We start from the raw sequence: 9,292 nt of genomic DNA on the forward strand, positions 1-9,292 counted from the left end.
CAATGATCTAATGCGGTAGCATTGTAATGAAATATTTTCATTGATGTGGGTGTGGTTGCAATGAAATAAAAATGGCACCTACCTTAGCCAATCTTACTTGCAGCAACATAGGACTGATCTCTTGTCAAGACACTTTGTCAACAGAGAAAATTCAAGAAAACACACATAAATCTTCAAGTTTTTATTAATTATGGTTGAATGACAGAATATAAAAGCACTTCAAATGGCTCATAAGTCATCAGAGAAAAGAGAGTCTAAAAGTACTGTGCTTGAAAATATCATAGTAAAATTAAATTATACTTATTAAAGTTACAACTGAGATTCTTCACTGCTAATAAAGCTAGAAGAGCAAGCTATAAAATTTCCTTTCATGCATGCAAGTCACAAGTTCTGAGCTGCTCTGCATGTGTATCATTCAAGTTACAATTTAACAACAACATTAGCCTTTGTGACATCTAAACATTGTATATTGCCATGCTAGCTTGTGCTCGCCCCTTCAATGTTCTACATTCACCTAGTTATTGGGGCGAGCCTGAGCGAGCCCCACATAAATGAGACGAGTATGTATGTATGTATGTATGTATGTATGTATGTATGTATGTATGTATGTATGTATGTACACGTACGTCACCCCTATTTATGCGTAATACGGTAGATGCTTAGCATTGAAAAGGGTATATAAATTCAGTTTTCAATATTTCATTAAAAGTGGGAGTGGCCACAATGAAATAAAATGGCGACCAACACACATGGAAAAGTCATGAGTTTTCTAGCAGCAAAATAAGACAGAAGTTCTGTCCAAAGGCTTCTCCAACAGCCAGGCAAGGTTATAGATGCAATAAAGTAACTATGAAACTTGTTTTTGCTGATAACTCGACTTACTGTACTCGCATACTACTGTCCAAATGCTGCAAGGAATGTCAAGAAAGCAGATATGCCATCTTTATTGATGTGAATGACTTTGAATGTCAGTCTCAGCCTGAACTAACTTGGACAGTTGGACTACATTGCTACAGTTGCCTATCTAGCCATATCATTGTGCAGTGACTTTCATTTGTGCAGTGACCGTTTCCGCTAGCTATCTTTAATGCTTTCCAAATGCTAAACTTGATTTGATTGCAAAGGTAGGTCAAGAACTACACTGCACTCAATCAAGTTCTGAGCTGCTTAAGTTGCAATGTCATGAGTATTGTTAGTCTGTCAATATCTATTGTATGTACATTGCTTTACTTGCTTAGGCTCACCCCTTCAATGTTTTACATTCACCTAGTTAATTTATTATTCTTTTAGGATACAAACTTATCGTAAAGTGGCTCCAATGAAGAATCATGGATGAGACATATACACAAGCACTCTGAGGTACTATAGGAACACATTCACTGGTAAGACTGGTAGTGGCCATGGCTTTAATCCATGACCACACCCACTAGACGCTGACAAGCAGATGGCTATTAACATGTTCCTTGGAGTGTTTGTACCAAAACAAGGAGAAGCCAATGTATGGGAACTATCAACTGATTATTATCTACACCATAGGACAGCTAGGGAATCACAATCACTGAAACTGTTTAAGAGGTGGGTGGGGCAGTACATGTACATGTACATGTATACATGTATTTCATAAAGTAACTGTACATGTACATGTATGTTCCATAGATCAGGTTATATTGTAGTAGCTTTTATAATAATAATATTAGATTCTTATTTCTATTGCTAACACAACCAATAATTATCATTCTTCTACTGTACATGTAACTAGTGAAATATTTTGTGTAGCATAATTTCCAAAATAATAAATTATAGTTTGTTTTTAATAATTGGAGTATGATAATGTATTTATATTTACTTTTAGTCCTACCAAATGGTGGAAAGATGAACTGATATCATCACTACCTTTACCACAATATGAAGGACAAGGTTTGACACACACACACACACACACACACACGTCTATATGTACATTTGTACATGTCATTGTACTTACACCGTGTAGAAAGTTTGAACTGATTCCGATCAAGCTTGGGTTTTTTACAAATTTTTAAAGTTGCTCCAAAAGGGAGCAAAAGTCCCTGTACTATAATATGCCCATATTTGTCAAAATTGAAAAGTGCAGCTGTAAACTTTCTGACGCATGTACATGTACATGTACACTGCATTGATGACATTAATTAAGAGTTATGTTATATTCCTAATTACTTGTAATATGTTTATCATTAAATATTATTTTTCTAGTTATTGCTAATGCTGAAGATGATCCTGAAGAAGAAGGACCCACTCCTCCAGCAATACCTCATATTAGTAATGACACTACTGACAGAAACAGTTTTGATGAAATATACAAAACTTACGAACTAACCGACTTTGATAGACTACTGAGCACATCTGTTGTAAGGACTGGAGAGTAAGTTAATTTGTTGATATTTTTATTTTGTTTATTTTTGTTGTTGTTTACATGTTTTGTTTGTTTGTAGTAATGTTGTGTCCCTTGATAGTGAAGGTGGTGCTATTCAAGGTAATCCTTTTGTAGTGAGAGACAAAATGAAGACGAAAGTGGGGTAGGGGAATAAATAAATAAATAAGATGATTATACAGTGTAGCCTCTATATAATAGACACTTTAGGACTAGAAATTTTGAGAGGTGTCCTTTATGTGGAGGTTATTTTATACAGTAAGGAATGTAATTGGTACACTAGGTGCTGTTTGTTAAATGGAAGTGTATGCTATAGAAAAATACCCAAGGCTGTAGTCTATGGTTTTTTTCAAAAGATGGCTCCGAAATCATCCCAAATTTTTATTACATTTTGTGATACATATTGATGTCTTTTGCTGTGTAAAAAGCTTGAGCTGTTTCTGACTAATAATTAGTGTTATGAGCACTATACCACCTCTGTGTGTGTGTGTTTGTGTTTCGACCTAACCCCCGGGCTATGTCTCAGGACCCAGCTACCATAACCATAGCCTAGCGCTGGGCTTGCACCTCGATGGCATCTTCAAAGCTCAACACATCCATTGACTTAAGAGTCGAAATTAACAGAATATGGGGTTTCCCTTCTATTTAAAAATGCTTACTGGGCAAGGGACAGACAGTCTGGCCTTGAGAACCAGAAATGGCGGGTTAAAGATCTTTTATGGGGCCCCAACTCTCCCTGCACTGTCTGAGCCTCACTCAGCTATTGGTTTAACTGATAAGGTGTTTGTGTAACTGAACTTTATGTTAACTACTCCTATGCAGTATGCACACAGTTATAGTTTATGTTACATATAAAGGACACTGTATGCTACATGTACTTTGTTTATACAGTTGATTTTTGATTATAAATTGTTTTAAAATACATGACTTACAGGGAATGCTGTCTTTCTTTACTGTCATCTCACAACTAGATGCTGCCATGCTTTTTTTAATTGGTACTTAAATATTTATGTACATGTAGGTAGGTATTAAATCATTAATTAAATTTCATGTGTGTGTGTGTGTGTGTGTGTGTGTCATCTATTGATTTATGATTGAGTAGTTTTTAATTAATGGTTCATTAATGTGTAGTAATGGTAGTCCTTATTAGGAAGTAAGATATGTACGTAATTAATTAACTACCCACACACACACACATGCACTGTTTTGTAGCCCATGGTTTTTTTCTCCAAGATCACTTCAATTTTTAATTACATTTTCATAGCATAAAAACATCAACGGGATAATGATGTCCTTATGCTGTGTAAAACATTTGAGCTGTTTCTGACACGTAATTTTCAAGTTACAGCCATTTTAAGAAATCGGCTAATTTTTGAAAAATACCCAAGACTTTATGCCCATGGTTTTTCCAAAAATTGGCTCCGAAATCATCCCAAATTTTTATGACATTTTCTGATACGTATCGATGTCCTTCTGCTTTGTAAAAAGTTTGACAAAAAATTAGTGTTATGAGCACTCTGCCACCTGTGTGTGTGTGTTTGTGTGTGCGTGCGTGCGTGCGTAATCTATTGATTTATGATTGAGTAGTTTTTAATTAATGGTTCATTAATGTATAGTCATGGTTGTCCTTATTAGGAAGTAAGATATGTACGTAATTAATTATGTAGTAACTGCCCACAAACACACACACACACATCAGGTTAATCACAATCTTACATGTTCATGAAAATATTATTAAGATTCTCTACTACAACCTAAACCCAAAGTCTGTGAAACCTGATGTACATGTACCTTACTAGTTACTATTAGTGATTTTGATATTACTAACGTGTAAAAATAAAATTACAAAATGGTTCAAATTTTATCCCCTTCACTATACAATAACCTCATTATTGTCCTCTCTCTCTCTCTCTCTCTCTCTCTCTCTCTCTCTCTCTCCCTCCCTCCCTTCCCCTCCCTCTCTCTCTCCCTATAGCTCCAGTAGTTCCAAGATGGCTGCTAAAAGAGGATTCAGTGTTGGTATACCACAGACTGAGCCAGCAGAAGCTGATGAGTATTCATCAGACAGTGAGCCTGAGGATGAGAGGACTGGTGATCAGTATACTCACCCAAACAACAAGACTCTAATGTCACTACTAACACTCACTCCTTCACTTCTTATTGTACTCCCAATGGTCTCCCCAGTTCTATTGATTACTATGGGTTTGAGTGTAGGGATCCTTCAAAAAAGGGCATGAAGACTTATGAAAGGCAAAAGCAATTATACTACTGAGTGATTTTTGAAAAAAATGAAACAGTTTGACTTCTAAAACACTCAAAATTTAGCCAGAGAACATGTATTATTCTGCTACACATTTAAAACAGCCACCTTTTTTAGAAGCAGGTGCACCGTGCAGGAGACTAATGCTATGGGCTGTTGCCTCTGAAACCATGTTATTGAATTATAGTTTCCTTCAATATAATCAGTTGTTTATTGAGATACTTATTAAATTACAGTTTCCTTCAGTTTAATCATTCTTGTGGTCAGTGCCACATACTGTTGACATGTAGTCACTAGTCCACTACATGAGTTTGTACTGTGTCAATATAGCAGGTGCATTTGTAGATGTAACAGAGAATATTAATGTCAGTGATTTTTTCATTTTTTTCCTTTTTAACTGTTTAAGACATGATGCTACAAGAAAGACAAAGGAAGCAAAAAAAGTAGCTAGATATGGTCCTCGTCCAATTTCAAATGATGACATAGCTATGTACTCACAATTTGACAGATGATTATTTTATTGTGTGTTATATATGACTATTTGATTATGTGTTCACCACTTTCTGTGGTGGCTTGTGTGTTTTATCCCACGAGTGTGTTTGAATAATAACATTGATAGTTAATAGTTAATGCTATGTCCTAGAACTGGAATTGTTGCTGATTTTTGGTGATAATAGCATTGCTAAAATTAGCATAGCTAATCCATTAGCTACTACTTGTGATAAATGTTCATATTATACTGCCATTAATACTGTCTCTCTCTTTTGTTCTTTTGTTTATCACTCTTATGTTGTTATTGTTTATCATTTGCTTGTTATTGTTTATTTTCTGATGTTGAAATTATTTATGGTAACACAAGCTACAATGTACATTGCTACATTAATTGAGTGCAGTGTGTGGGTATGTGAGGTGAGATATGTATGGTATGTTATTATTGAGCTAGTTATTATTAATAGTGTAGACTGTAGAGGCTGTTTACTGGAGGAGATGTCATCAAGTAAGTGACCTGTTGACCTGTTCTCTTTCTTTCCCTTACTTTACTCCTCTGTATCCTCTGCTTATTATAACTATTCACTATATTACTGTGTCCTCTTTTTATCTATAGTCTATCAACCAGTGAAGAGGAGGGATCACTCTACAGTACAGGTAGGAGACTACCTATACATGTGGGGTGGGGACCAGCCTGATCTCCCTGAAGTACACAATAATGAGAAGAAGAAATCAATGTGTTCTGTAGTGGAGGTCTGTCACCTACCAACTGGTGAGTGGGTACAAAAGCCTACCACTGGTGACCCTCCACTTGGTGTCTGGGGATATGCTGCTGCTGTCATTAGAAATGAAATATTCTTTTTTGGAGGAGATTGTGGTCATAGTTACTGTTTTCATAATAGTTTATACAGGTAAACATAATAATTACTGATAAATATTATTATGATATTATATATAGTTTTAATGTTGATACCTTCAATTGGAAGGAACTCTCTCCTACTACATCTCATCATAGTCCTATGATGAAGGGCTACTCTGGCATGATAGCAATAAAAGTGAATGACGAGGACTATCTTGCAGTAATTGGAGGAGATGGACTATCTTCTAATAATTCCCCTCCACAACCTGGTGCCCAGTACAGTAGACATGATGTTTTTCAATTTTGCAATGAAGTACATATGTACAGATTAAAAACTGGTCAGTATAATATGATATTAGGTTTATAAATGTAGTTTATACAGTAATTAATTTGATGTACTTATTATATGTGTGTATGTCATCATAATCCTCCTGGTTACATCTTAGTACCCAACTACCATAACTATAGCCTATAGCGCTGGGCTTGCACCTTGATTGTAAGTACCAGTCTCCTCAGAGATTAACATACCCATTGACTTACTAGTCACTATCAACAGACTGAGGGGTTTCCCCATTATTTAAAATTGGTTTGCTAGGGAGGAGTCAGATAGTCCAGTATTGAGAACTGGATGTGACAGGTTAAATGTTCTTGTGGTATCCCAACTCTCCCTGTTCTGTCTGATCCACACTAGACTATGTTCTAATGTATCCATCTCTTGTGTTCTAATAGTTATAAAAATATAAATATTTTCAAGTTTGTAATTAGATACTGTACAAGGTTCTCCCCAGACAGTGGTGGAATGTGGTTAAGGTTTGTTCCTGCCCCATACCTCACTCCTTCTCTTGGCAATAGTAACCTACTGTATCCATGGCTTTGCATATAAATTTTGATGAAGCTTCATTTTTCTAATGGCCATATTTCAAGTGCCAAATTTTCTCCCCTTTTACATATACATGTACAATCATTTGTCCAATATGACTAATTCACAGTGTGTGTGTGTTCATATTATTTTTATTATTTTTAGGTGAATGGACTTCACCAACTGTCACTGGAGAGAGACCACCTCCTACTGATCAGTTCACTTTAACATCAATAACTAATACCACTGCAATATTGTTTGGTGGTGATATTAATGATAGAGTCAGTAATGATGTGTATACATTTCAATTTACTGATACATCAGTAGTGAGTGTATTATGATTTTTCGTTATAGTGTGTGGGTGTGATTTATGAATATTGAATTTTTTTAGAAATGTACAAAGTTTTCTAATCCTGGAGGATCAGTACAATGGCCTAAGGAGAGATATGCTCATTCCAGTGTATTGATCAACTGTAGCTCAGGACCACACCTACTAGTGGTGGGTGGAGGGGGTACCAATGACTGTTGGTTGTTGAATATAAACAAAATGAAATGGAAAGAACTGGTAAGTATTATAATATAATTGTGGTGAGCATGAGTGAGTCCTACTAGTACGAGACCACTGTGATCTGTCTGTCTGTACGTATACTTCATTCCTCAACAGGGGCGTAGCTGGGAAGGAAATGATAAGAGGGCCCAGAGATGAGTGGCACGCGAAGCGCGCGGAAAATTTAGACACACGCCTTTTTGGTACTTGTATAGTGCACTAAAATATAATTTTTGCGTATTTTAAAGCATCAAATTCTTACATTTTTAACAATGATTAATATAAAACAAGTGTTTTGTTTTTGCCTATACTACTCATTTCTTGTACATTTGCTGCTGTGCAATGTATTGTAAATGATTAAGAGGTGATTAATTTTTATTACTAAGTGGTAGGTAATAAAACAAACAATAAATATCATTATCAACAAAAATTGATGGGGGCCCAGGACCCTGTAGGCCCCTGTTCCTCAATAATAATCAATTTAATACAGTACAACTGGTCAGTATAGACATGTGTATATGATAAAAAATGAAACATTATGCTATATGAGTAGTTTTTAAGTGAGTGTGATTGACAATGGAGGAGAAAGGAGAAGGAGAGATTAATTTTATTAACCAGATATATTATTTTATCATTATTTTTAATTATATAGACTAATATACCAGACAGTGTCACTGATAGACGGCGTAATTCTCTCTCAGTTTGGAATGAGACACAGACCACTCACTGGATAATTGAGTTTGGAGGAAGGAGAGGTGATTCATACCTCAGTGATACAAGATTTATTGAAATTGGTGAGTAGCTACATTCATATACAATGTGTATTGACAAGAGTGGATAATTATTTAGGTATTGATAATAATAATATTACACTGCCAATTAAAAATTTTAGTTTGAATCATGACTGGTATCAATCAGGATCAGCCTGATACATTCCTGTATCATGGGTTTTGGGCAGCCTGCAATCACCCATGATACAACCATGCTGGAGTATGGCCCTGGTTCAGCCAGAGCAACAGACATGATTCAACATTGATGCCATGCAGTCAGGGCTGAATCAAAATAGACATCAGGCTTAATTAATTGATTTTGGGTAGTGGCCTGTATCAGAGATGATAATTCTTGGCTGTACAATAAAGAATGAGTGAGGGGTGTGGCTTAATGTATGATCATACATGCCTACTAAAATTAATTTACTATAATTATAGCATTAAAAGTGTGAATTTATAGTGAATGTGAAATGAGTGCTAACAATGCCTCGTGTTGACACCCAAACACACCCACTCTTAATTAAACATTATTATTATTATTATTATTATTATTATTAGTATCTAGTACTGGTGATTTGGTAGTACAGTCAGTACTGGACATTAATGAATATCAGAAGAGAAGAATACAAGGTATTAACACATACATGTACATGCACATGTACCAAACACATGTTTCACTTATGTGAGGTACGCTCATGCTTGCTGGCCAATAAATAATTCTATTTCATGTATTAGTAGCTAATGAGATTCCTAACCATCTATTGTTTTGATAAAACCTTTTCACAATCATAACAGAATCCATTGTAGTAGAGCAATCATAAGTACATACACACAATCTGTAATGGTTAGGTAATACACTCACTAATGTAACACACACTAATCTAATAATGTAATAGACATCTTTGTGTATAGACAACACAGTTCCTGCTATGTTTATTAATTATAATGCTATTTTATTATATTATATAGATGCTGTAGTGAAGTGGATGGAGGAAGGGAGTGTTGATCTAACTGTTACTCGTGTTAATATGCTTGGTGCTCCTGGAGCTGGTAAAACCTGTTCACAGCTCCTCCTACTAAATGAAGACCCACCCACTA

At 35.5% G+C, this 9,292-nt stretch overlaps 2 protein-coding genes across 2 annotated transcripts in view; both read left to right on the forward strand.

Annotated features, from left to right (window-relative positions):
• The window catches only part of LOC100638400 (polyphosphoinositide phosphatase-like), a 15,578-nt gene extending 9,706 nt beyond the window's left edge, over positions 1-5,872 (forward strand). The window contains 8 exon segments of the mRNA XM_020002093.1: positions 1,291-1,382; positions 1,431-1,575; positions 1,853-1,917; positions 2,233-2,401; positions 2,472-2,555; positions 4,386-4,682; positions 5,077-5,667; positions 5,776-5,872. Of these exon segments, the coding sequence (XP_019857652.1) occupies positions 1,291-1,382; positions 1,431-1,575; positions 1,853-1,917; positions 2,233-2,401; positions 2,472-2,555; positions 4,386-4,647 (817 nt within the window). The 3' untranslated portion in view covers positions 4,648-4,682; positions 5,077-5,667; positions 5,776-5,872.
• Positions 5,825-8,226, forward strand: LOC109585938 (kelch domain-containing protein 4-like). The gene is made up of 5 exons (XM_020002094.1): positions 5,825-6,070; positions 6,118-6,356; positions 7,043-7,203; positions 7,269-7,337; positions 8,077-8,226. The coding sequence occupies exons 1-5, from the start codon at positions 5,835-5,837 to the stop codon at positions 8,224-8,226; spliced, it is 855 nt and encodes a 284-aa protein (XP_019857653.1). The 5' UTR covers positions 5,825-5,834.
• The last annotated feature ends 1,066 nt before the right edge of the window (positions 8,227-9,292 follow it).

The sequence above is a fragment of the Amphimedon queenslandica genome, unplaced genomic scaffold, assembly GCF_000090795.2.
Source record: "Amphimedon queenslandica unplaced genomic scaffold, v1.1 AMPQUscaffold_12981, whole genome shotgun sequence".
Classification (NCBI taxonomy): Eukaryota; Metazoa; Porifera; class Demospongiae; order Haplosclerida; family Niphatidae; genus Amphimedon; species Amphimedon queenslandica.

Bases quoted from the DNA above. Each gene is read 5' to 3' on its own strand.
- LOC109585938 (XM_020002094.1), top strand. From the start codon at position 5,835: ATGTGGGGTGGGGACCAGCCTGATCTCCCTGAAGTACACAATAATGAG. The intron at 6,071-6,117 runs GTAAACATAATA...TATTATATATAG, and splicing joins TTTCATAATAGTTTATACAG to TTTTAATGTTGATACCTTCA. The intron at 7,338-8,076 runs GTATTGATCAAC...TTAATTATATAG, and splicing joins AGAGATATGCTCATTCCAGT to ACTAATATACCAGACAGTGT.